The 25746-nt window shown below is 58.6% G+C and overlaps 2 protein-coding genes across 4 annotated transcripts; one reads left to right on the top strand and one right to left on the bottom strand.

The window, feature by feature from the left end:
* The first annotated feature begins 482 nt into the window (after positions 1 to 482).
* PRR7 (proline rich 7, synaptic) lies at positions 483 to 9798 on the top strand. Its single transcript, XM_033097025.1, has 3 exons — positions 483 to 624; positions 8345 to 9007; positions 9234 to 9798. The coding sequence occupies exons 2-3, from the start codon at positions 8587 to 8589 to the stop codon at positions 9629 to 9631; spliced, it is 819 nt and encodes a 272-aa protein (XP_032952916.1). The 5' UTR covers positions 483 to 624; positions 8345 to 8586; the 3' UTR covers positions 9632 to 9798.
* Positions 9799 to 10110: 312 nt separating this feature from the next.
* On the bottom strand, positions 10111 to 24671 carry DBN1 (drebrin 1). Of its 3 annotated transcripts, none has more exons than XM_033096866.1 (15): positions 24422 to 24671; positions 19987 to 20042; positions 19284 to 19396; positions 19028 to 19102; positions 18766 to 18912; positions 18578 to 18655; positions 18174 to 18325; positions 18018 to 18081; positions 14235 to 14294; positions 14021 to 14144; positions 13142 to 13279; positions 12645 to 12815; positions 11563 to 12236; positions 11164 to 11266; positions 10111 to 10997 (listed from the first exon to the last, which is right to left on the bottom strand). In XM_033096866.1, exons 1-15 carry the CDS (start codon positions 24505 to 24507, stop codon positions 10927 to 10929), a joined length of 2112 nt encoding a protein of 703 aa, XP_032952757.1. In that variant the 5' UTR covers positions 24508 to 24671; the 3' UTR covers positions 10111 to 10926. The 3 variants fall into 3 exon arrangements, with proteins under 3 accessions (XP_032952757.1, XP_032952758.1, XP_032952759.1); XM_033096867.1 differs by lacking the exon at positions 24422 to 24671 and adding an exon at positions 23777 to 23841; XM_033096868.1 differs by lacking the exon at positions 13142 to 13279 and having other exon boundaries at positions 10422 to 10997.
* Positions 24672 to 25746: the final 1075 nt, after the last annotated feature.

The following is a 25746-nucleotide window of genomic DNA, read 5'->3' as shown; positions in this document are numbered from 1 at the left end:
ACACTTACTGGGGACACTGTGGGAGGGGGCCATGAATTCATGAGTTGGAGCCATATTGGGTGTCTGCCTGCTCCAAGCCGTGCCTATTGCGTGTGTGCAGTGCCTGTCAGTATGCAGCCGGGGTCTGGACGTGTGAGTGCTTTCCCGGCAGAGCTGTGTGTATGTATGTATGTGTCTCAGGGGTCTGGACTTCAGTTGCTTGGCTGAGCATCCCGTGTTCTCCGCCGATTGTGTGTGCCGGGTCCGCCTGCATGTGCCCGGCCCGGACAGCCTGTTGCCAGAAGGTGTGCGGCTTGGCGTGCGCATTCTCTGTGCAAGGCGAGCCCGGCGCTGCAGGTGGGTGCGGGTCCTGCGCCTTTGGCTCCCGGGATAGCCTCAGCTGTGAGGGGCGGGGGACGGGGGCCCTGTGCTAGCGGCCGCGCGCGCGCACGCCGGGCTCGGGACGCGCCGTGAACGCGCCCGTGCGCGCGACCCGCGGCTCCAGCCCAGCGTTCCGAGCTGCCTTTGCTGCCAGTCAGCTCTCCGGGGCCGCCGCGTTCTACTCCCGGCTCGGGGCTCTGTCGGCGGGGTTCGCGCCGCTCTCCCGGAGCCAGAAGGACGAGCTCGAGGAGGATGCCTGGGCCCGTGAGTACGGCGGCGGCGGCGGCGAGCGGGCGGGGACGGAGTGCGGGCGGAAGACGGTCCAGTGGCCGGCCCCTCCCCGCGCGGGCCGCTCCACTCCCTGGCCCCGGGTCGCCGCCCCGACCCCCGCCCCGGCCAGCCCCTCCCCCAGCCCACACCAGAGGGAGGAAGGGAGAGAGAGGGAGGGCGCCAGAGAGCTAGGGAGCCGGAGCGGGGCGCGAGCAGCCACCGGTTCGCTTGGAAACGGTTGCCACAGCAACGGGGTTGCGCTCCCCGGCAACGCGGCTGCAGGGCGGCGACGCCCCCTCCTACCCCTCCCCCATCCCACGCGGGGTCGCATTCCCGGGTCGCAGAGGGAGAGGGGATACGAAGGCTCCCCCTCTCGGGGTGGAGGGAATTTCGCCCTTCTGGCAGGTCTGGGTGTGCCTGCCTCCACAGACCGTCGAGGGTGGGGGTGGGGGGCGAGCGCCCCATGGGCACGATCTGGCTCCCACGTGGTTGCAGTCGTCGCAGCAGAGCTCCTGGGGTGGCTGCAAATGTGGGGGTGCCCTAGCCTGCCGCGGCAGGAGGAAGCATGGAGACTGGGTCCAGGATCTGTGCCCCGCCATCCCCACCGCCGCTACCACTACCCGCCTGCGAAATGGCGCGACCCGAGTTGGTGCCCCAGAGGCATGTTCCTTACCAGGGAAGAGGAAAGAAGCTCACGTCCCTCCTCCTCATGGCCCGGGCATGTGCCAAATGCGGCTTGGGCCGGTGGTGGGTCTCTGCTCAGCGTTCCCAGCCACCGTTCTCCAGGGAGGGGTGGGCGCAGCGTGGGCAGGGGCAGAGGAAAGAACATTGCTGACCCCGGGAGGGAAGCTGAAGCCCGGGCCAGATGGGAGCGCCCCGACCCGTTGTCTGGACCACAAGTGTCCCTTTCTTGCCTGAGCACAAAGCCCAGACTGTGCTGGGTTGCATGCAGGTTGGCCAGCAGGCAGGCCAGCATTGCATAGAGATGCCCTGACCTCCAGGGGAGTTCCTCTGGAAGGAGAATGGCCGCTGAGTCAGAGGAAATGACCTTTGGCTTCCCTCCCAACCTCCCCTCAGTGGGCAGTATGCTGGGGAGAGACATGGCCCTCTGGCCAGTTCTTCCTAGCTTGACTCAGCAAATGCCAGACCCTACCGACCAACCTACCCGATGCCTTGACCACAACCACCTTTAGTTTTCCTTTCCCGTCCAGGGAGGTATTCTGACCACCAGAGATGACCATTACCCCAGGCATTTGAGGCCTTGGCATAGATGCCCATAGATGGGTGGTGCCCTAAGTCAGGCTCCAGGCTCCCTCCCACAGGCAGCAGTGCTTTTGGGATTATTTACAGGCCCCTTTCATTTCCTTCCTGCTCTGTGTGAAACCTGTGGTAAGGGCTCTGCATCTATTATCTCCTAATCCTTACAACAGTTATGCAAGGTAAGTTTATCTATCATCCCCACTGTAGAGGTGAAGGCTTCAAGGCTCAGGAAGGTAGTGACTTGCCCAAGGTCACACAGCCAGGTTTCCAGTACAGGTTTGTCTGCTGGCACAGCCCCTCTACCTACTACACCTCTCTTATGAGCCAGGCAGGAAAGATCTGTAGAGCCTACTAGAGGAGCATTCTTAACCTTCTTTCACATTCCCATTGAGCAAATGCTGTCTTTCTCACCTTGGTACACCTTTCCTTTCTCCAGAAATATCAGCCACATTCCTGTTCCTCAGATGCTCTATAGGACTGTGCTGTTGCCAGGCTGGCTCCCTCCCTTCCTCCCTCCATTTTCTCTCTCTGGGGAAGACCAAGCGGTGAGGGCTGCCTCAGTCCGCAGGGAAACTGCCACCCCCCCCAACATACACACACACACACACACACACAGACACGCCCTAATCCTTTGTTTGTGGGCTCTATGGCCTGAGCAGCTTGCAGCCTGGCTGTGGTAGAAGGAATTTAGCAAAGATGGCTCATGTAGTGCTGGCCCCTGTGGGTGCTCAGTCTAGCTCAGGGGCTGGAGACCCGAATGCCTCCAGGGCCCAGGGGGCAATGGAATGAGTGAGGTGGGCTGGGGAGCTACTCAGCTGCAGTTTGTCTCCATGTGAGAATGTGGACTTGGTATGACCAAATTGTCCTATTTTCAAGATGAGCCAGAAATCCAGACTTTGATGTATAATCTGGTTTTTCAATGTTGGCAGCTAATCAGAATATTTAAAAAAAAATTGCTTGTGTGCCAACAGAACACAGCCATAAACCATGTCCAGCCTGAGAGTCACGAGGCTGAGACCTGTGGTCCACGGTGAAGTGACAGCACTTTTTGCCAGGCCACCCTTGGGCATGTGTAGATGTAGCGCCATAGGCTGGTTTCCCCATTTTTTGAGCCTTTTGAGGCGGCAGGATGCTGGCATTTGGTTTGTTGTGCGTAGCCGTGTATGCTGGTCTAGAATTCTTTTCACCTCCCTCGTCAGTTTTGCACCTCCCTTGTGCTGCCAGGCAGGTCTCATCGTCCCTGTCTTACATGTGAGGGCTCTGCATCTCAGGCATGAGAACAGCGGGGATGGGGTCACACAGCCCAGGCAGGGCAGAAGCGGACTTTGAACCCAGGGCTCCCCCTTCAGTGCTCTGCGTGTTAAACCAGGCTACCCACAGAAGAGGGGATCTCATCCCCCTTCCTCCCACCCCTGAGGTGCGGCCAGCTCCCTCAGGGACAGATCTGAGTACAGTAGATACTAACCCAAGTAAAGTGTCTGTGCCCACAAGCTGCTGGGGCCCCAGTCTCTGTTGTCCTGTTTGCAGTTCCCCAAGCCTTGGGTTCCTAGCCCGGTGCCAGGGTTGGCTCAGAGATGCTATCTACAAGTGAGGGTGCCAAGCCAGTGCCTTGGCCTAGCTGAAAAGGAGGTTCTGGCCAGCTCCACATCTGGCTGATTGTGGCAGCTGGGACAATTCCCGTCATCTCTCTCTCTGGCTTCAGTTCATCTGTCTTGGTGTGGGAGGAGTGTAAAAATGTCACCAGTGCCTCCCTGAAATGACCTTCCTGCCAGGACAGCGGACTTTGCCATCACCTGGGCTTCACAACCACCCGGCTATGTGGGCCTCGGCCGACCCTGGCTCCTTGTCTGTAGACGGGGTGGCAGCAACTACCTCTGGCTGCCACTGAGATAATGAACGTAAAGAGGCTAGCAGCAGGCCTGGCGTGCGCGGGGCAGTGTGGCAGCCGCCTGACTCCACCCCACTCCCCCCCCCCCCACAGCTCCAAGTCCCTGTGCCTTCACCTGACAGCAGCTTTGGCCTCACATCCAGGGAACCGCAAGACCCAGAGCCCCAGAGGCCTGGGCTTTTCTCCGCCCACCCAGAGCCCTGGCATGTGTCTCCATGTAGTCTTTCCTTTTATTCACTTAGATGTATGGTCCTCAGCTCGCTTATAAACCACCCTGCAAGGGCCAAGAGCTGGGTGACGGCTTCTCTCTCAGTGACATTTTGATGAATGGCCAACATTTCCCAGGAATGAATTGGATGCAGACCCAGCTCTTGATGTGTTCCTTGTCCTACGGCTAAAAGACCAAACAGGTAACTGGACACCTCCAGTCACTCCTTCAAGTGCTTTTTGAGCTACTGTGTGCCAGGTGATCAAGACAGATGCAGCCTCTGGTGGTGGACACAGGCTACTGCAGAGCACTGGGAGATCACTGGGCTTCTCAGCCAGCCCTGGGGGCGCTGGGCTGTCTGGGGGCCGACTTGTCCAGGGAAGTGACACATGAGGCCATGAGGCTTAGTGCTGAGCGCTGTGGCCAGAGCCTTGGGGCTCTGTGGCGGGCTCCTGGGGGAGAAAAAGCAGAACACTGGGCAGCACAGGGTGCTGAGAGGTGAGTCTCAAGAGGTCTTCGTGGGAACTCCTTTCGGAGGCCATGATCTAGGTCAGTGGTTCTCAACTTGTTCCCTGGACTAGCAACACTAGCATCTGCTGGGAATTTGTTAGAAATGCAAACTCTCCGCCCCGCCCCCCCAGACCTGTGACACTGGGAGTGGAGTCCACACTCTCTCTTAAGCTCCACATGGCGCTGAGGCTCACGCCAGTTTGAGAGGCACTCATGTAACCATGTTAAAGAGCTGGGCTGCCTCCTGAGGCAGTGGGAAATGGCTGGAGGTGCAGGCCAGAGAGTGCCTGGGGGATGGGCAATGTGGACAGAGTGGGTGAGCTGGGCAGAAGCACAGTGCGGAAGTAGAGAGAGAAGTGGCAGCATGGTCATAGGGGCCTAGTTGAGACGCTGGTGGCCTGGCCAGGGCAGTGGTAGGGAGACCAAAGGAAGTGGACAGATGAAGGCGCCCTGCAATGAGGACTTGGTGGATGGAGTGACTGGGGTCCCTTTGCTGAGATATACTACCCACTACCCAGTAGCAGACCTGTGGGTTCTGAGGTTGGGGTGCTGGGGTTCTTCATGCAGAAGGGCAGTGTGGTAGGTGCCTGCAGGGTTGCACGAGGCCCAAGAATGAGAGATCTGGGTGACCTTGGGTGTCACTTAATCTCTATGAGCCAAGTGTTCTCATCTGTCAAATGGCAAGAATGCTAACCCAGTACGCTGGATGATTGCGAGAACGGTGTATCCAGCCCTTGGGTGGGGAGCGCCTTGGGGACAAACACCTTTGCAGCCCCAGTTCAGACGCCTCCATCATCGTTTGTTGAGCATGTCCAAGCCCTTTGCATGGATTGGCTGTCTTCACCATGGTCACTGAGGAGACTGAGGGGACATGGAGTTAAGAAACTCACTCCCCCAGCCTTGCTTTCATCCCCGTGATGTGCTCCCAGTGAGCATGTGACCTCAGAAAACCATACAAAGCAATATGCACAGAAACTCTACAAATAAATTAAGACAGAATTCTTAAAAATATTTAAATAACTGGCAAGAAGGTAAGAAAAAAGAAAAAGACAACAAATCATAAAATGGCAGGCTTATTGAGGAGCCCATCAGAAGACACCACTTAGCACGGCCAGAGCTGGACAAGGAGCAGGTATTGGCTATGAATAGTCTGGAGGGGCCGGGGAAGGTGAGTGGCTGTGAGCGAGAGGCTACAGCAGGGTCTGCAGGAAGGGCTCCCGGACACGAGCAAGAGCATGACAGAGGCCCAAAGGGCAAAGGGGCAGCTCCTCAGGGAGCCTTTGAGTAGCTTGGCCTGGTCAGGAAGCACATTTAGAAAATTCTGAACAAATGTCCTGACAATGATGGACTGAGCACCCACTGGGGATTAGATAGATGGACGGAGTGACTCCCTTGGGCCAGATACTGGGCAGGAAGCAGGCCTCATACAGGGTCCTGCCCACTCAAACTGGGCATTGGTGCCCGTGTGGGGTCAGAGGGCTAGCTCAGCTGTGAGACTTCCTCTCTTGGACACATAGTGTGGCCTCGTCTGTAAAATGTAGCAGTGGTTCCTGCCTCCTGGCTAAGGGGCCATAGTGGCACACAGAGGGTCTTGGGTGTGGCCTGCCCCAGTCAGCCCTAATGCCCAGCCAGTCGAGCTGGGCTTCTCAGGGCATGGTCCCTGTCCTTTGTTCCTGGTTAACCTTGGAGCTGCTATCCCGTCTCTCCTCCACCCTGTAGCCTTTTCCCACTCTTAAGCTGAGGGTTGGTGGCCAGAAGGGCTGGGCCTTGGTGGGAATGAACAGGAAGGCACGTTTTGGCTACAACCTGGCCATTCTGCCCAGTGTCCACATGGCTGCCAAGTCCTCATGTATCTGCTCATGTGCACTGGGCTTTTCATATATAGCTCAGTTGTCATGTAGGGTAAGGTGTTTTGACATGGACTAGATTCAGACTCAGGCTAAATCTTTGCTCCTCCCCTTGTTAGCTGTGTGACCTGGGGCAAGTTCATTTCCCTCTCTGAGCTGGTCTCATATATCCAGTGGACCCCCAGTGAAAAGGCGGTGTTGGAGATCACACAAGATGCTGCATGGAAAAGGCCTAAAACCAGGCCTGACACTCAGTAGACAGTCCATTTCTAATTCAGCTAAACTCCATTACCTCCAGCGCCAGAAGTGCCTTTTCTGACCCAGAGCTGTTCCTGCTCTGCAGGCCAACGGGCCCCCTAGTTAGTGCCAGCTTCCTCAGAGCATTCCTGAAAATTCCTGTGGGCTCAGGAAAAGGAGAACAACAGATTTAATTAATTCCCAGTGACTGGCAGCATCGTGTTTTTATCTGGGCTGCGTCACCATGGCAGCCTCATGGCAGGGTTGTCGAGGGGGCGGGTGGAGCTATTGTTCCTGCCATTGTCTGTTCTGGAACGCAGGCCCAGGAGAAAGGGACTGGCACGGGCACCAAGTGGCACATGGCACAAGGCAGCCGTGGAGTCAGACAGGAGCCATCTGGGGTAGCCTGTGGCCTGGCTTCCCCCCAGCTTACTGCCAGAGCGGTCTGAGATGGCTTGATGTGGAGCCCTCAGCTTGGGGCTCAGGCCCACCATGGCCCCCAGACCTGAATGTGTGTGTGCCTTGGACATGCTGAGGATAGGGACACCCATGGGACTCCTGGAAGAGACCCACAAAGCTCAAGTAGCAGCACTCTTCCACCCTAGACTAGGGTTTTGTGGCCAGGCTTGGGTTCAAATTATAGCACTGCCACCTGCCATCTACATAGCTAATTGCTTCCCCCCTTCCTTACCTGTAAAATAGGAATAATTCCAGGGACCCCAAAGAGTTGTATGTGAAAGCCCCAGGGTATAAGGCACTCAAGGGCTCATTTGTGTTCTCTGGGGGTGGTGAATAGTCGCCTGCCACCTGTCACCGGCAGTCAGGCTTCCCTCCTACATACCTCTTAGGATGCAAGTTTCTCCTCTAAACCCTGCTGTGGAAAGGAGATGGAAGGAGAGGTGCCCATCTGGAGTGATGTGGGACCAGGTGGTACCAAAGATGAGTTACTTTTCCTTTCCTCTGCAGAAAGGGAAAGAAATTGAAGGGAAGTGACCTGACAGTCTGGAGGTAGAAGTGCAGGGCCAAAGGGGTTGGGCAAGAGTAGGAGGCAACCGAACTGGGATCCAGCAAGTGGAGAGGCCTAGAGAAAAGGAAGAGAGGGAATGGCCCACGCCCGGCAGGCAGGTATTCGAACGCATACAAAGGCAGGTGGCATGCAGTAGCAACTGGAACCACCTGCCCGAGCCCCTCTGCAAGAGCTGTGACGGCTGGGAGGCCACGGTGCACGGTGCGGGCTGGGATATTCCATGTTTTGGGCAGCCAGGGGTGGGAGGGAGCAGGTACAAGATATGGAGCGCCAGGGGCTGCCAGGCACATGCACAGGGCTGAAGCTGGGGGCCGGTGGCTGCTTGTGGGAGCATTAGGAGGTGGGCCACCCTTTCTCCGCCACCAGGAAACGGCGCCGAGGCTCCTCTTCAGCGCCCTGTCCACGGGCCTCGGAAACCCTCTCCAGGCTGGAGTACCCTGTACCCCGGGGATGTGGGTAGTGAATCTCCCTCGCTCGGAGACCGAGTCTGGCCTTCGCGCGCCCCCTGCTGGCCCGTCCGGAGTCCCCTCGGCTCAGCTGTGGCGGCTGGATCTCAGATCTGGGAAAACCCTACCCGGGAAACCTCGAGGCGTGACGTCATACCCGGTGACGTCACCGGGGCCCCGGGGAGTGCGGGGGTTCCGGCAGAGGCTTCCCCGGGACTGCACAGGGCACCCGCGCGGGCAGGGCAGTAGTCAGGGGCTGCAGCGCGCCTTCACCCTGTGTCTGTCCCACAGGTCCCGCGCGGCCCCGGGTGAGGCGCGCCCACGCGCCCGCCGGCGCCATGGGAAGGAGCAGGCGCCACTGCTGCTGCCCCCCGCCGGCGCGCGCACGACTTGAGCCCCGCCGCAGGCAGTCCCGGGCCGCGGGTCCCCAAGTGACACTGGCGGCGCCTGGGAGCGTGGCGCGGGCCCGGGGCCACGTAGAGGAGCCCAGTGTCCAGTGAAGCAGCCGAGGACCCGCCGCCCGCGCCGCCGCCATGGTTATGTCCCAGGGCACCTACACGTTTCTCACGTGCTTCGCCGGTTTCTGGCTCATCTGGGGGCTCATTGTTCTACTCTGCTGCTTCTGCAGCTTCCTGCGCCGCCGCCTCAAACGGCGCCAGGAGGAACGACTGCGTGAGCAGAACCTGCGCGCCCTCGAGCTGGAGCCCCTCGAGCTCGAGGGCAGCCTGGCTGGGAGCCCCCCGGGCCTGGCGCCGCCGCCGCCGCCAGCACCACCGCACCGCGGCCGCGTCGAAGTGCCGGCGCACGCGCACCAGCACGTGCACGTGCACCCTCTGCTGCACCACGGGCCCGCGCAGCTGCACGCGCACCCGCACGCACACCACCACGCGCTGCCGCACCCGCCACCGCCGCACCTCTCGGTGCCGCCGCGTCCCTGGAGCTACCCGCGCCAAGGTAAGTAGTGACCTCCGCCGGGGGCGACCCGAGCCACCGAACTGGGCCGGGTCTCGGCCGCGGGAGGGCTCACGGCTGATCCGCCCCGGTTTCCCCTGTACAGCCTCCCCCAGAACCTAGGAGGAAGGAGTGGGGGGCTGGGCCTGGGGTTGGCACCTGGCCAAGACTTGTGGGGGAGGCTGGGGATGGGTGGCCTCACGTCCTCGGACCGCTTCCCACTCTGCAGCGGAATCGGACATGTCCAAGCCACCATGCTACGAAGAGGCGGTGCTAATGGCCGAGCCGCCACCGCCCTACAGCGAGGTGCTCACGGACACGCGCGGCCTCTACCGCAAGATCGTCACGCCCTTTCTGAGCCGCCGCGACAGCTCCGAGAAACAGGAGCAGCCGCCGCCCAGTTACAAGCCGCTCTTCCTAGACCGAGGCTACACGTCGGCGCTGCACCTGCCCAGCGCCCCGCGGCCTGCGCCGCCCTGCCCTGCACTCTGCCTGCAGGCGGACCGCGGCCGCCGGGTCTTCCCCAGCTGGACCGACTCGGAGCTCAGCAGCCGCGAGCAGCTGGAGCACGGAGCTTGGCGCCTGCCGGTCTCCATCCCCTTGTTCGGGAGGACTACAGCCGTATAGAAGGGTGCCTGGCGTCCCGGGCCCCACCCGCGGACTCCTGGACTGACTGCGGGCTTTTTAAATGCTTCCCTTGGACTCCGGGGGCTAGGGGGGCGGGAGGGAGGGATTTCTTACCCCGTTTGTTACATTTTGAGGATAATAAAGGTGTGTGATCTGGTTTGGTACAAGCGGAGAGGTCACCCACTGCTTGCGCTCAAGGTTCAGGTGGCCAGGTGTGCATGGGTCTATGCAGGACCAAACCTGAATGCACTTTTCGACTGCAAAGTGGCCAGAGGGTGTAGAACTGAACCTGAAGTCAGCCTGCTTCAAACCACAGCCTCCTTACCCCCGGGAGCCTCAGCCCTCCACCCTCCTTGTCCATGAGATCACAGTGAGGGTGATCTCTGCGGCCTTGGAAGTGGGAGGAGTTGGAAATAGGGGTCCGGGCAGGCGGCCCACCCCAGATCCGCCCCTGGAGGCCCGGAGCAGCAGGCCCGAAGGGATCTGGATTTCTTTATTAACAGACATGAGCACGACCCGTTACATAAGTTTGTGCTTTCCAAAAAACAGTTACTGAATGTGAAAAAGGAACCCAAGCAAAGAGGGAGTAGTTGGGGCGGGGCCACCAAAGCCCCTGGCCCCACCCATAGCTCTGTCCTGAATCGCGCCTAAGGCCTCCAGCCTGGGACCCGCCCAGCAGGAGGCGAGCAGGAAAGGGCTGGGAAGCTGAGGGGCCCCAGCTGGGCCTGCTACTTCCTTTGGGCCGGGTGGGGAAGGGGTCAAGAGAAGGGCGGGGAGGGGGTCCCAGGGAGCCAGAGCCCACGAGCCATTTATTGCCATGTTTTCAAATTCGTGCAAAATATCTGAAGCCCTGGACAAAGAATACAAAGTGATATTTTTCCAAGAAACATAAAACTAGGAAAAGAGGTGGGGGGACATTTTCCCACCAGAGATCCCCCCGATGCCAGGCCCCAAGCAGGGTGAGGCCTCCACCCCGGCCAGCTGAGTGAGCAGGGAGGACTAAGCGCTACAATCTGGACCGGGCAGGGAGGGGGTATAATTTGCAACAGCGTCTCAACTACCAACGGGAGAAAAACCAGTCAACTGTACAAGTCTCCTATCAACTTTTAAAAAAAAGGGAGAGAAAAGCTGTAAAAGTCAGGCCCTGTGGGTAGGGAAGCGGCCAAGTTCCCAGCCGGAATCCGGAATGGGTGCCAGGCGGAGCTGCTTCCAGTGCAGGCGCGGCAGGCCATCTGGCCAGAGGCTGGCGTGGGTGGGTGGCCTTGGCAAGGGCAGCCTGAGGGCAGGCGCCACTGCTAATCTCCACCCTCGAAGCCCTCCTCCTCTTCTGGGACTGGGTCTGCATCCCAGCAGGTGATGTCGATTTCTATGGTGTTGGGAAGGAAGAGGAGTTAGTAGATTAAGACAGCAGACCCACGGCCATGTCTTCCAACCCCTGGGAGCTATGCCAGATATGTAGGCGTCTGGGGGTGCCTGTCCACACTTGAACCCAGCACCCCTACCCTAATTCCACCCCATCATCCCAGTGCTACCTGGAGGCTTGTTGTAGAACACAGGAGGCGGAGCCTTCGCACACAGCTCTTCTGATTGGGCGAACTCCTCCTCCTGTGATTGGCTGAAGTACCCCTCACTGGCCTGTAGGAGGAAAGCACCGGGTCACTGGGTCCAACCCAGCAAGACTTGAGCTGACCTACCAGGCCTGAGCCCGTTTCCCTGGCAACCAGGGATGGAATCACTGGTTGCCAGGGAAACAAATGCCTACCCTGGGAACAAAAGCAGAGCTGGCCCAGGGATGGGGAATGGAATGGAGCTTCCCCCCAATAATGTGGATCACAGAGAAAGGGGGTCACTGCTGCAAGCCTGAAAATGCAGGGTTAGTCCCCTGCTCAAGTCCTGACTCCCACCCCTCCCACCAGGCTGTCCTGCCCCACCTGGGTCCCCTCCTTCTGGGTGGTCTCGCCATTGGTCAGCAGGTGTGGCTCAGGCTCGGGTTCCAGCTCCGGCTCTTGATCCAGCTCCTCTAGAGCAGAGGGTAGAACTGGGGCCTGGGGGGCGGCCAGGGGCTCCCCTTTTACTGCCTCCTCTGGGTCACAGAAGGTGGCTGGCGGCTCAGGCAGCTCATCAAAATTGAGGAGACTGGCACAGCCTTCACCTGCTGGCGGCAGTGGCTCCTGAGCCACCTCATCCAACAGGGGCATCTCCACCAGAGTGACCTCAGCACCCGAAGGTGGTGTGGGGGCTCTAGGCTCAGCCTGGGGTGCGGAGGCCCCTTCCCCGTTGCCAGGCCATAGGTCAATGAGGCTGGCTGAGGTGACAGTGTTGGCAACAGCGGTGTCAGCAGCAGCAATGTCGGTTTCAGTGGCAGCAGCAGCCAGGGTGTCTGCTACAGCGGTGTCAGCTATGGCAGGCTCCAAAGGGGCAGCCAGGACAGCCTGTTCTGGAGCCACCATGAATATCAAGTCCTCTGTGGGGCTGCCTTGCCCCCGGGGAGGCTCCTGTGCCTGAGGAGGCTCCTCCACGGGGCCAGCCCAGGCCTGAGGGGCTGCAATTCTGGCCTCCTTACTGGTCTCTTCGCTATCCAGGCCAGGGCCAGGCTCCTGGGTCTCTGTTACAGCACAAATGGAGGAGACAGATGTGACCAGCTCCCTCAGGGAAGGATGTAGGCCCTGGGCAGCCACCCTACCTACCCGGCCCACCCACTGAGGAGTAAATGACATTCCGGAAAGAAGACCTCCACTAAATGCTCCACGCTCCCTCCAGCACCCAGTGGGCCCTGCTGCCTCTTTACCTACTGTTTTTAAGCTGCTCAGCAGCCCTGGGAGGAAGGCCCGATCCCCACACCAGGGAGAGACACACACTGAGGCTCAGAGGACAGGTCTGACTGCCACTTCCAGGGTAGTGCAGTCTGGGTGATGGGTGGCTCAGATCCCTGGGGAGTTGTTACCATGGCCACGTGGGGTTTCCAGCACAGGGACTGGTAAGAGGCCTGGGGCAGCTAGGGCCCCTCACTTACCTTGGGCTGGTGGAGGTGGTGGTGGCAATGGTGGAGGCTGCGAGGACGTAACCTCATCCAGAGCCCGCTCAATCTGCTCAGAAACAGGGGTGGAGGCCGTGCTGGAGTCAGATGGGCTCCGAGTGGGGATGGGGGTGGGTGCCATCCTCCGGTGGCTGTCCAGGTGGCTGCCTGTGGAACAAACCCCGAAGCTGGTCAGTGAGGGCCAAGGAGCCAGGTGGGACCAGGATCGTCCACCTTGGGGCCTGGCCAGCACCTTTTCTCTGGAGTCTGGATGGGGGCTGGGAGCTCCCCAGGCCCCCCAGGGGCCAGACCACAACTCCAGACCTGTAAGCCAGGCCAATGCCCCTTCAGGGCCAGGGAAAAGAGGCAGGCAGTACCTGCCCTGGGGACAAACACCAGAGATCAGTGATCAGGCTGGGGGAGTGAGGGCGGGGGGCTGCTGGGAAGCGGGGGCCCTCCTTACCCCCCTGCCGAGGCCTGGGGCTGCTACCTACATGGGAGGGAGGAAGAGAGGTTTGGGGTGCGGTGACAGGTGATATAGGGAAAGGGAGTCCGTGGAGGGGAGGAAGAGGAAGAGGAGGAGGAGGAAGGCCCACTGTCCGATGCCTTTATGAAAGGGCAGTACGGACGACCTGCCAAGAGAGACAGACAGAAAGAGAGAGAGAGAGAGAGACAGAGGACAAGAGAGGGTCAGTCTCCCCCACCCTGGCCCCAAGGCCTCACCCGCGCCCGGGGCTGGCCCTGGATGTCCAAGCTGCCTTTTGCCAGGGTGCACATTCAGCCAAGCTGGGCTATAGCTTCAAGCTGTCAGGACTCCCACCAGCAACAGCCACGCACAGCAAGGAGCCTGCCCCACACAGCCAGCCTCTGTGCAGCACACACCCCGGGACAGCCTGTCCCAACCATAGAGCCCCAACACAGGCCAAGCACACACACGGGCAAACACTCAGGCCAGCAAAAGGGTGCTTTGGGGGAGGCAGAAGCTGCAAGGAGAATCCCGACAGGGAAAATGGGTGCAGGCTCCAGAGCCAGCTCACCCCACATGCATCACAGCCCTCAGGCAGGGCTTGGTTCAACCCCAGCAGGGCCACTCCACTCCCCACAGCTAGGGGGCGCCTTCGCCCATGCCAAAGCTGTCCAGATGGCCTGTAGCCGGGCCCACTGCTCAGCCAAGGCCCAACATCGACCTCCCCGAACCCCAGCCTTCTCAGTCCTGCCACCTGGGAGGCAGTGGATGGAAGCACACTTGATGAACAACCTTGCGGTCTCCATAGGTCCTTGGGCAAGGCTTCCCTTCCAAGAAAGGGCGCCGAAAAGACTCAAGGCCAAAACCTGAGGAGTGGGGGTTAGGTGGGGATGGGACCTGGGACTACCTGGTCGGTGGTTGAAGGGAGAGGGCACATCGCAGCTGCCTGCAGAGGCCGATGCGACCCGTTCCTGCTGCTTGAAGAATTCCCGTGGGTTGTCAGGCCGCTGGGCAATAATGGCCGCTGCCTCCTGGAGGCACAAGGAAAGAGTCAGGGCCAGGCTGGGCCCCACTGAGGCAGCCCCTGCTGGCTTCACCTACCCTGTTCCACTAGCTCTCACCTCTACCTCCGATTCTGACTTCTTCATCTGGGTCTCTTCCTCTTCATCCTGCTGGTCACCCTGAAAACCAAAGGTACAGTTCCTGGGCCACTCCACCAGCAGCTCTGGCCTTCTTATAGGCCCATATTTCCTCCATGATCTGGCAGGAAAAGGCTTGGATGTGGCACATCGGCTCCCTTCACCACCCAGTCACACACCTCCTTCTCTCCATCCACAAGGCTCTCAGCTACCTCTTCTCTAGCCTGAACAAGTGCCTGGGCACCTAGCTCAGCTCTGCCTGCTCCTTCACCCCATCCAACCAGGCACCCAAGGCCACCCAGGAGTGCTCCCTGCTTTGTAACCAACTCTTCTTGAACCTCCTACCCCAGCACCCAGCCAACTGCGCTCCCGTCACTGCTGCCTGGATCTCGGCATCATGACCGTGGCTTCCTCGTTAGTCCCCTGCCTCTGTGCTTTCTTCCCCTAATTTCTTCTCTATACGCCCTGAAAGGACCTTCCAAAATCCAGATTAGACTATGATTTTTCCTAGCTTAAAATCCCTCAGGGCTTTCTCATGAGCCACAGTGAGAGCTGGTTGAATATGGCACACACATGGCTTCTGTTTTGCCAGTACAGTGGTACCTCGGTTTTCAAACGTCTCCGTTGACGAACATTTTGGTTTACGAACGCTGTAAATTTTATGGATCTATGGTATCATTAGATAGTAAAATTAATGCTAAATTTGCAGTTTTAGGGGTTGACTTTAAAGGTCTGGAACGGATTAATCCATTTGGCATTACTTTCTATGGGGAACCATGCCTCGGTTTTCGAACGTTTCAGAATTCGAACGGTCTTCCGGAACGATTACGTTAGAAAACCGAGGTACCACTGTATGTTTTTAAAACATGTTAATTAGTTGCCTCCACTTAAGAATTGGGAAATTTCATACTGAAATCGGGATCTCCAATTTCTCTTAAAATGCCAGAAGTCCTGGCAACACTGGCCCATAAGCCCCAAGGCAGCCATTGACCAGAGATATGCTGCAGCCAACCTCACACCAGGTGTAATCTATCCAGTTTGTCACAGTCTCCACCACTCCCTACTGCCCTTCACCTGCTCACTTCACTTGCTGTTTTGAGATTGCAACCCCAGGAGTACAGGCAGGTCAGGCCCCTGGCTTGGTCCACATTCCCCTGCCGCTGCCTGACCTCGCCTGTTACCTCTCCCAACACCCCCCTCCCACCTTGACCCACCCACACTCGGTGAGGTGTAGACATAATCAGCAGCATGACATAGTTGCCGTTCCTGGAACGTGTATGCCATTCCACTTGGCATGGTTGATGACTCTCTTTCCTTCCCCAAATGCCCCAGCCCCACCCTATCTTCAACTCTTCCTGCTTCCAGCCTCAGTTTGTGTACTGCCTCCTGGGGAAGAGGTCCCTGGCCCATTCAGGTCGTTTCCTTCTCTGAGTCCCCACAAGGTGTTCCAGGCACACACCAGATTATACTGAGAAATTTCCTGTTTCTGGGATCATCTCCCCCCTCTCTGTGGGTGACACAGAGATGAGAACTCAGGTCTGTATGTGAGCGGCCAGCACAGGATGAGTTGATACAAGTTTGCTCCGTTGGACTCACTACTACACCAAAAGCCTCTTAATCAGTGTCCCCTACTGCTCCTGTGGCAAATGAGACAGGAGGGACTGAGGGGAGGAGAAAAAGCTGCAGGTACGGTGGTGAAGTAACAGGGCTCCTTTGTTTTTGAGCACATAACCTAGAACTGAGAACTTTTCTGTCAGGGTGCATTAGGAGAATGACCCTTCAAAGTATCCACCCTAAAGAAGGTTGTCACTACAACCACAACTTCGTGTCTTCCAGAATTAAGTCTAAATTCCTGTGACCTTGCTCTCTCTTCCCAAATTTCTCCTGCTTCTCAGCCCACTGGGCTCCAGTCAGGCTCCTTGCCTTCTCACAGATGTACACCCCACCAGCCTTTGTGGATACTCTGCCTGTGCCTAGTATAACCACCTGAGGTTCCTCTGCCTTATTCGGAAAACAGACCAGAGGCAACATACCACAAAAGCTTTAACTACCAACGAGGTCAAAAACACTGAAACTGTGGGTAGGAGAGAGATCAATACACTAACCATACGGGTATACAGAACTGCTGTACCTGAACATCTGCAAATACGTGGGAGCTCCCTGGCAGCCCAGACATAAAAGGGACTCGGACAAGGAATGCAGTTCTTAGGGGAGAGAAAGCAGAACATCTCCTTAAGCTAAGAGATAGCATTTTATAGTTCTAAATTCCAAAGTTTCTCACTTAGAGAACCTGAACCTACTTGTAAGGCCATCACACGGACTTGCTAGAACATCCACTATCACTGTCACATGAGCCACACTTAAAAGGGCCAGATGGGACTATAAAATAATGGTTTAAATTCCTTAAGACTTTGCCTGCAGTGTTGATCATTGGTGCAGATAAGCCATCAGTTCAGGGGGTTCACTATATATCTTTTCTACTTTGTGTGCATGTGTGTGTGTGAAATTTCCCATAAAAAGCTTTTTCAAAAAGCCCTTACTCTGAATGGATAAACAAGATGTGGTATATAGATACAATGGAAAATTATTAGCCTTACAAAGGACATGCTGACACAGGATGAACCTTGACGACATTATGCTGAGTGAAATAAGCCAGTGACCAAATGAAAAATTCTGTATGATTCCAGCCATATGAGATACCTAGAGGAGTACAATTCATGAGATAGAAAGTAGACTGGCAGTTGCCAGTGGCTTGGGGAGAGGAGAATGGGGAGTTAGTGTTTAATGAGTACAGAATTTCAGCATGGGAAAATGAAAATAATTCTGGAGATAAACAGTGGTGATGTTTGTACAACAATGTGAACATACTTAATGCCACTGAAGTGTACATTTAAAAATGGCTAAGATGGTACACGTCATGTGTATTTTGCCACAATTAAAAATAAACTCATCAATTAATTTAAAAAAGGCCTTGCCCATCTTATTCTTCACCATGTTTCTAACACCTGTCACATGGCAGGTGGTGGCTGGGGTTTGTTGAATGAATAACTGTGGCTGGAGCTTACCAAACGCACAGCATCTTCATCTGTCCAGGAGCTGATGTGACTGGAGGCACCTATGATAGCCACTTAATGCCAGTGTCGGCAGGGTGTCCTGCCCCCTCCCTCCCGGCGTCCTGTGGGTGTGGCCCTGAGTATCACCCACCTCCTGTCCTAAACTGTACCATGCTCAAAATTCCATTCAAAACATGATTTTTAAGGGCTAATCCACAGGTCCTGTGGGACACTCCAATGTTTGGAGGTTCCAACAGCACCCCTGGAACAAGGGTCTGCTCTGAAGGAGACACTACACACACTGTGTATTAGATGCTCAGAGCACCAGCCAGGTTCATTTGTGTGACTGCAGCACTGGGTTAAAAGGACCAGTTCTTGAGCCCCCTAAGTGCAGGAAGCATGTCTAATCCATACTGAGCCACTCAGGCCCTGCTGGGAGGGGACAAGGGAGCCTGGTCAGCGAGGATCTGGATGAAGATAGATTTTTCTTTGTCTAAAGTATAAGCTTCTCCAAGGAGGTCTCTTTCCACAGTCAGGGGTCAGACCCCACGTGACTGAGTGGCAGGCCTAACCCTCCATCACACTCCATGCAACGGTACCCAGAATGCCCAGCACTGTCCTCAAGCCACTGATCTTCCCACAAAGCCCAGGAACACAAAGCCCATCCTCATTTCCCCGACCAGGAGACTGAGAGCCCTGGCTAAGAACTTACAAAGATGGACTGCTCCTTCAACCGCCTCGTGGCCTCTTCAGCTTCTAAAGTCTGCTGTTTCCTCCTGCAAAGATAAGCCGGCGTGCAGCCCTTAGGACGGGCCCAAGCGGTCCTGCTGGCCTGGGCGCGGCCTGCGGTGGGGCGGTGCTGGCCCACCTGTGCTCCTCAATCTGCTGTTCCCGCTCTCTGTAGCGCCGCTCCCGCTCCTCCTGCTCCTGCCGCTCCTGCTCCATCCGCTCTTGCTCAAACCTGAGTCTCTCATCCAGGGCCTTCTTCCTCTCCTCCTCCTTCCTTAGCTCTTCCTCCTTCTGCAACCACCCGTGCCAAGGCAGTGTAGGCCCTGAGCCTGGGGCCCCCTGCTCCTCCTGCCCACCCCAACCCAGGGCTGGGGAGGTACTGGTTCTGGGAAATAGGGTGAGCCCGCCAGGAGTAAGTCTCGCCTTCAGCTGGGGGAGTGCGTGGAATGGGACACACTATTGAAGGAAGGACCTGGGGAGAGGCCCAGAGCCGCCCGTGGGGTTGGGTCAGCTAGGCCTGTAGGCTGGGGTCTGGGGCCACACCTTGGCCTGCTCCCAGAACTGCTCGCGGTTAATCCGCTTCATTTCCACAGCTGCATCAGTTTTCTGGTAGGTGGTGCCCTGCAGAACCAAATGGCGTGGCATGAGCTCAGAGAGCAAGTCTAAAGACTGAGAGGGTGGGGGCAGGCGGAGCCCTGGGCAAGACCAGCTGGCCCCAGGCACACACTGACCACCGGCTCAGCGTTCTCATCCTCGCGCAGCCGCAGTCGGTGCAGCACCGGGCTGGAGAGCCGTGCCAGCCCGTTGGAGAGCCGCTGCCCGATGGCGCCCGCATCTATGTCTTCCACGCTGCTGGCGTTCACGATCACGTCGACACCCTGCAGCAAGAAGGTGTGTTGAGGCAGCATGTCTCCTTCCTGTTACCACCACCTGCATACTGACCCTGCCCTAGGTGGCTGGTGCCGCCCTGACCAGCCCCGGCCCCACTCGCACCTGGAAGAACTCAGCCACCTTAGCCACGTGGCTGGCACAAGCACATTTGCGGGCATCAGGCACATCTTCACCGACCTGCAATGTACCCAACAAAGAGGCTGTTGGGAAAGGACGGGGGGGGGGACAGCAGCCTGAGGCCCCCAGCTCCCTTCCCAGGGGTCTAGTGGGGTTCTCTGCAGTGTTGTCAGTGGGTGGAGCAGGGTGGAGAGTGACTGCTCTGGGGCCTCAGCTCCCTTCCCTGCCCACAGCTGCATACCCAGTTGATGAGCACGTATTTTGGCAGAGCAGCCTGGGAGTCCTTGACGCTGCAGAAGCCGTACATCACCTTCTGGTTCTCAAAGTGGCCCGAGAGCTCCTGCAAGCCCCCATCTAGGGGAATCAGGAGGGTGTCAGGACTCCTGTCTCCTGACCCCTTACCCTACAAAGGCCCTGGAACCCACAGGAAAGACTCCCCTTATGGGTCTGCAGGCACCCCCAGGGACCTGGAGTTCTGTTGGTGTGAGAGTGGGGTGCAGGCACTAGCTTTGCCATTAAATCCCCCAGGGCCTGACTTGGGATAGGACTGAGAAACTGCTTGTTCTTCACACATCCTCATGTCTCACTTCACACATCCTCATGTCTCAGGAGGTACTAGTGCCCAGTGAGGTAAAATAAAGACTTCAGGCTCAGGAGAAAGTGGGGCTGGTCTGGGCCATCCCTGCTAGAACCCCTACCCCCGTGTGACTTTGGGCAAGTCACTGTTCCTCTCTAAGGCTGTCTTCTCATAATCCAACAGGAAACAAGGCTCCCTCCCTCCCCAACCCCGGGGAATCTTAGGGATGACCAAGAAGGACCCCTGCCAGATAAGTGTGGGTCTGATAGATGCAGGCGAGAGAAGATGGCCTGGAGCCAGGCGGGTGGGGAAGAAAACAGGAGGAGGGGGCGGGAGAGGAAGGCGAAGGAATGGCTGGAATTCTTACCTCCTGACGCTGCAAGCTTGAGGTCATCTGAGCCATCCTCATATGTGTACAGAGCCCTGGGGAGAGGGAGGGGTAGCTCAGAACCGTCAGGGCCCAGGCGCCAATTTGGGGTGGGGATGACTCTACAGAGGAGGAGGAGGAGGAGGAGGAGGGACACAGAGGGGGCAAAACAGGACAGGGTTCTGGCTGAGCACTCTCCGACTGACAACTGGAGGGGGAAGGGGGCCTGGGTTAGGTGGGGAATAAGCAATGGGGGCTTAGAAATCACTGCCCATGTGTCGTGTCCTCAGAGCCCTGGCCCTGGCAGCCTACAATCCAGCAAGCGGGTGTGAGATGGAGATTCCAAGGCAACGGTTCCTTGGTTACTGTTCCCTGGCTACCACGTTCCTCATCCCCATTGGCTGTTGCCAGGAACCTACCTGGCGCTGCCTCAGTACCCACTGCCCCTCCCCACCACAGCAAGGGAGGGGGAGGAGAGAACCTGGTGCTCACTCTGCTCAGGGCATCCCCTGGTAACCATGGCAACTCAGCAACTGGCACATGACTGGCCCATCCCAACCTCAATCTCCTGAACACAAAGGACCCCAGGGATCCGCCCTGGGTCTCAATCTCCTCCTCTCTGAAATGGGGATGAGGTCACCCACTCACTCTTGCCCAGACTCTGGCCCCTGGGTGACCACACACTTCTGGCCTTCTAGCTCCTAAGCCACCTCTGTCCTAGCTGAGGCCCTGGCCTCCTGGGACTGCTGGCCTTTCCTTCTGCCTTAGCATCACCAGAAAACTGACCTAGGAGCCTTCCTCCTCCCTAGATTTTTTTCTCGCCAGGCAGCAGTGGCACAGCATCCATTTCACAGATGGGAAGGCAGAGATGTCTGCTCCCAAGGACCCCCTAGGAGGACAGACCTGGAGCAAGAAAGAAGGGCCCTGTTGAGGAGGCTCCAGAGGGCTCAGCCCCTTCCCCAAGCTTCCCTTTTCCTACTGCCAAGGCAGGAGGCTGGGGGCTTAGAGGAGGGCAGGTGGGAGCACAAAGGAGATGGAGAAGAGAAAGGGACGGAGGGAGTCAGAGAGAGGAGAAAGGAAGAGAAGAGAAAGGAGGAAAGTGAAGGTATGATGAGGAAATGAAGGAGGGAGGGAGAGAGGGAAGGAGGGAGGGAAGAGGGAGGACACACACACACACACTTTCCAGGACCCCTCCCTCCGGAAAGGGACACAGGTGGGCTGTGAGGCCCAGAGCTCCTGCTCCAACTGTCGCCTGGGCCCCAGTGCTGGCAGCTGCTTCCCAGCACAGCTGTCCCACCACCTGTCCGGCTGCCCTAACCCGTCACTGGGAACAAAGGGCCCTCAGAGAAGCAAAGTCTGCCCCTTCCCATTCCAAAAATGAGAAACTGAGGCAGAACTCTGAGACCCTGGTTCCCAGACACACACACCTCCCAGGGGTGACTATTAGCCTCCCAGAAGTTCTGAGTGCCCTTGCTACACATGTACTGCCCCTTCCATCCTCAACTCTTGCCTGCCCACTTCCAGCCACCTTTCAGCTCCAGCCACTGACCTGACAGAAACCATAGCTAAGTTCAAAGCCTTCAGCAGGCCTTCAACCCTGAGCCCCACCTGCCTGCCTTTCCAGCTAGACCTTCTGTGTCCACACCACACACTGGGGTCACACTAGACGGCTCGCGGATGCCAAACACAGTTCTGGGTATTTCCCACCCTCGAGCCTTTGCATATGTGATTCCTGTCACAAAAAGACCAGACCAGTTTCTCTACCACATGCCCACCCCTGGCAGAAATCCCTCGGGGCCCCAATGCCAGCTCCCTAGGAAGCTGTGCCCTGTCCTGAGGTGCACCTCCTCAGGCATTATCACACCCCAGCAGGGATGGAAAAAGGCATCTAAGCCTGCCGCAGATCTCACTGAACAAGTGCTTCTCAAATACCGCAGAGCCGGCTTTGGCCTGGGCCTGGACAGTGGGAGCTGGTGAAACCGCAGGAAGTCAGAGTGGGGGGAACCAGGAATCTACATGTCTCACCAGCTCTAAGCCCTGGAGACAGACACTGCCTCAGACCTAAGCTTCGCGGAGGCAGGATGTCTGACTCAGTCAATCAACATACTTCACTCTCTGGGTCCAGGGTCCAGCCCACAGTGGCACCAGTAGGTACCTGAGATACTGGCACTAACACTGAAAAACCATCTAGGCCAGAGAAACTGGACTGAGGTGAGTTGGGAGCTGGAGCTCCAAGGAGATGCTGGAGTCAGCTAACGTGGGAGGCTGAGGGCAGGTGGACCCCTCAGGACAATCACACTCTCAGGATGTCAGAGCCAGATGGGCCCTGGAGGTCCCGATATGGTTGAGTCTCCTTGTTTTCAAGAACACGAGAAGAGCAGGCACTTGTGTGTGGTCACATAGTGAGTCTGTCACATCCAGGGCAACACTGGCTCTTCCCACTACACAACCTAACTTCCTGGGGTCCCCTGCTCCCACCTGGACAGTGGTCCATTTCAGATGCCCTGCCACAGGAGTGACCACTCCCCTCCTGCTCCCCAGCCCCACTCAGAGGCAAGATAAGGGAGGGCAATGATAAGCCTCCTTTGCTCAGGCAGCAATTTTACCCAAGACATCCTCCTCTAGACTTAGTGTCGGGTCTGTGCCTGAGTCCTGAGACCCCACTGCACCCCTGGCTCGGAGCTGGCAGCAGGACATGATCCTCACACCCTTTTTACAAAATGCTACCTAGGCCACTGAGAGTGAATACGTGTGTGCATGTGCGAGGCTGTGTGAATCTGTGTGTGCCTCACACACACCCAGATGGGGTGACGCACGCCAGTGATGAATAACTCACTCTGGCCACATGGATGCTGCTGCGTGGTGGGAGCCCAGCCCTCTGCTGAGGAGGACGTGGGCCAGCAGTGGTTGTGTGGACCCGCACTGGGCCTCCAGAGCTCTGCTTTTGGGGGGTTAGGCCCGATGGGGTGGTGATAGACAGTATCCCCAGACTGAGGGTGAGGGGGGCATTCTATGATGGACCCTGCCCCTCTTCAGGCAGGGCCCATCGGGTCTCGAGGCCAGCTCCTCCACTAGGCCAAGGCAGCCACTTGCCCTGGACTTCTCCCATGATCTCAGCCCCCAGGGGCAGGGCTGGGACAATGGGTGGGCCGCCTGCCCACTTCGCCTGTGCTGGCCTCTCCTGTGACTGACCTGCAGGACATGAGCTTGTCTCCCGCGTCCATCCCTCCAGGACTGGCTGCCCGCCAGTGCTGCAGTACCGTGGCATGGACACCTCACCACTTGTCCCCTCCTCCAGCCCCCAGGTCAGTGTCCCTTCCCAAATGCCTTCCCAGGGTGAGGGTAAGGCCAGCTCAAGTGAGGTCCCTCAGGCCTGCCCTCACACTGTACCTCAGTTTCCTGCCTGCCAAGGGGAGAAGAGGCCTGGGAACAGAATGGGTACCTGCCCCAAGAGAAGAGTCTTTTGGGGGGATGATTCCTGAATGGGGCAGTGTGGAACCCCTTGGCTTTCCTACCACCCTGGGGACACCAGCCTCAGAGCAGGTGGTCCACCCCTCCCAGAGCTTGGGGAGACAACAGCTGGGGAGGGGGAAGAGGGCAGCCCAGCTCCTCCCCCACCAGGAAGCCGAGAGCCCCTTGCCACTGTGCGATGAGGCTGGGGGCTCAGTGGATCTACTCAGCCCTCATCCCTCTCTAGGGGCTCCCTCCACGCGTGTGCGCCTGAGGGCTTCCTCCCAGGGTCCCCAGCTGGCCCCCTTGGCATCTCCCAGCCCAGCTGCCCAGTACCTACAATCCCATTTATCTCCGTCTCCTCCACGACCACTGAGAGGAACAGGAGTCACTGCACGGTTGCCATGTGCAATGAACGTCTTTCCATCACACCCCAACTCCGAGAGGCCCCCCCGGTGGGCGGGGCGCCTCGGCCCCCAGCCCGCTCTGCTCCTCCCCCGCCCTAGCGTTCCTTTGTGCTGTGGCCGGCCGGCGGGGCTGGGCCAGGCAGGCTGAGCTGGCTCCGCTAGCTGGGTCCCCGCCCCGTCACCGCCCGGTCCGCGCCCGCTAGAAGGTAGCGAAGGTGCCCTTGGCCGCCCGGTGCACACCTGTCCCCTGAGCCCCGGCGGGGGAGAGGACGGGGGATGGGCTCCTGCAGGACCATGTGGCCCCGGGCCACACGTCCAGATCCTGCGTCTCTCCGACCCGCGTCTGGCCACCGCTCATACCGCGCGCCTGGGCCGGCCTCGGGGCGCAGCACCCCGCCCGGCCCCTCCCCGGCGCGCACAAAGGCAGCCCCTCCCGGCCCTCCCAGGCCGCTCCACCATTTCGGGGTCGCCCCCTCCCTTCCCTGCAGCCGTGCGGCGGGCCGGGTGGAAACAAAGGCGCGGCGGCGGCGGCGGCGGCGCGGGGACAAAGGGGCCGGGGGGCGGGGGCGGGGGCTCACCAGTCCGCCGCGCTCTCCTCCCGGATCACCTCCTCGTACGCCGCCAGCAGCTCCAGGCGGTGGCCGCTGAAGCTGACGCCGGCCATACTGCGGGCCGGACCCAGGCCGAACGGACAGACGCACGGACGGACGGACAGAAGAGGGAGGGAACGAGGGAGTCACCGCCGCCGCCGCCTCGGAGCCTCTGCAGCGTTGAGAGCCGAGCGAGCCAGCGGCCGGGGGAGGGGAGCCGGCCGGCGGGGGGCGGGGGGCGCTGGCTCCGCCCGGCTCGTCCCTCCGCGCTCGGTCCTAGCGCCGCCCGGGCCCAGCCCAGGGGGAGGCCAGCCCCCCCTTCCCGGCCTGCCCCAGGCGCCCCCCGCCCCTCACCCACCGCCTCTGCGTCCGCACCCGGGCCAACCTGCCCCTCCTCTCCCGAGGCCCATCGCACCCGCGTCCCAAACCCTCACCGTGTTCCCAGCCTAAGGTACTCACCCTCTTCCCCAGCTCCAACCATCCCCGTCCCCAGCTGATTCTTCTCCTAATCAGCTCCCAGTCCCAATCCCAAATCCACTTCATTCCAATCCGGCCCAGTCCCATTTGGTGCTTAATTATCTCCATCCTGGTCTCACCCCCATCCCTGATCCATCCAAACCCCCAGTCCCAACCCAATTCACAGATCAGCCACCCCTGGCCCATCTGCCGCCCAGCCTCACCTCGGAAAGGCCCATTCAGTCCATCCTACCACTGTCCACTGCCATCTCTTTCCCAGCCCCAGTTCCAGCCCCATTCCCAACTCTATGCTTAGCATGCACCCCCATTCCCCACACCCCATCCTTAGATGCACCCTCCTCAGTCCAGCCTATCCTGTCCTCATTCTGATCCGAGTAACCAACCGCACCTCTACATCCCTGCCTCCTTGACCATCCCCAGCCCCAACCAAGCTCATTACCACAGTATCGCCAGCCTCTTCCACCACCCCTAGGCTGAGCCCCCCTTCTTTACCAGCAGCCTCCTGGCCCCTCTCAGATGGGGTCAGCCCAGGAACTCCTTTGCCTTGACTGGCAAGCCTCAGGCATCGTAGAGGATCCCAAGTGGACTTCCTTCAAGTAGTAGCATCTAACTGTAGACTCAGGGAAGGGTTCCTCCAGGACCAGCCTCCTGGCACTTTTTTCCCCCAAAGCTCTGAGCACAGAAAGCACTAGGGCCTCAGAGGAGTCCCCTGCAGGAGAGTGGGCACCACTGCCAGCACCTCCAGAAACACGTCTGCTCCTTGCTGAGGTGGGACCCTGAAACTCTCCCCAGCTCTCAGAAGCCTTTCGCACCACCTACAAAGCCACCCCCATCTT

Source organism: Rhinolophus ferrumequinum, chromosome 24 (genome assembly GCF_004115265.2).
Source record: "Rhinolophus ferrumequinum isolate MPI-CBG mRhiFer1 chromosome 24, mRhiFer1_v1.p, whole genome shotgun sequence".
Classification (NCBI taxonomy): Eukaryota; Metazoa; Chordata; class Mammalia; order Chiroptera; family Rhinolophidae; genus Rhinolophus; species Rhinolophus ferrumequinum.
This window is presented reverse-complemented; position numbering and strand designations above follow the sequence as displayed.

What these genes read in the sequence shown, in the direction of transcription:
- PRR7 (XM_033097025.1), top strand. Translation starts at nt 8,587, where the DNA reads ATGGTTATGTCCCAGGGCACCTACACGTTTCTCACGTGCTTCGCCGGT. An exon ending in CTGGAGCTACCCGCGCCAAG is followed by an intron (nt 9,008 to 9,233) that starts GTAAGTAGTGAC and finishes CCCACTCTGCAG; the next exon opens with CGGAATCGGACATGTCCAAG.
- DBN1 (XM_033096866.1), bottom strand. Translation starts at nt 24,507, where the DNA reads ATGGCCGGCGTCAGCTTCAGCGGCCACCGCCTGGAGCTGCTGGCGGCG. An exon ending in AGTCAGAATCGGAGGTAGAG is followed by an intron (nt 14,145 to 14,234) that starts GTGAGAGCTAGT and finishes TTGTGCCTCCAG; the next exon opens with GAGGCAGCGGCCATTATTGC. An exon ending in CCCAGAAGGAGGGGACCCAG is followed by an intron (nt 11,267 to 11,562) that starts GTGGGGCAGGAC and finishes TTCCTCCTACAG; the next exon opens with GCCAGTGAGGGGTACTTCAG.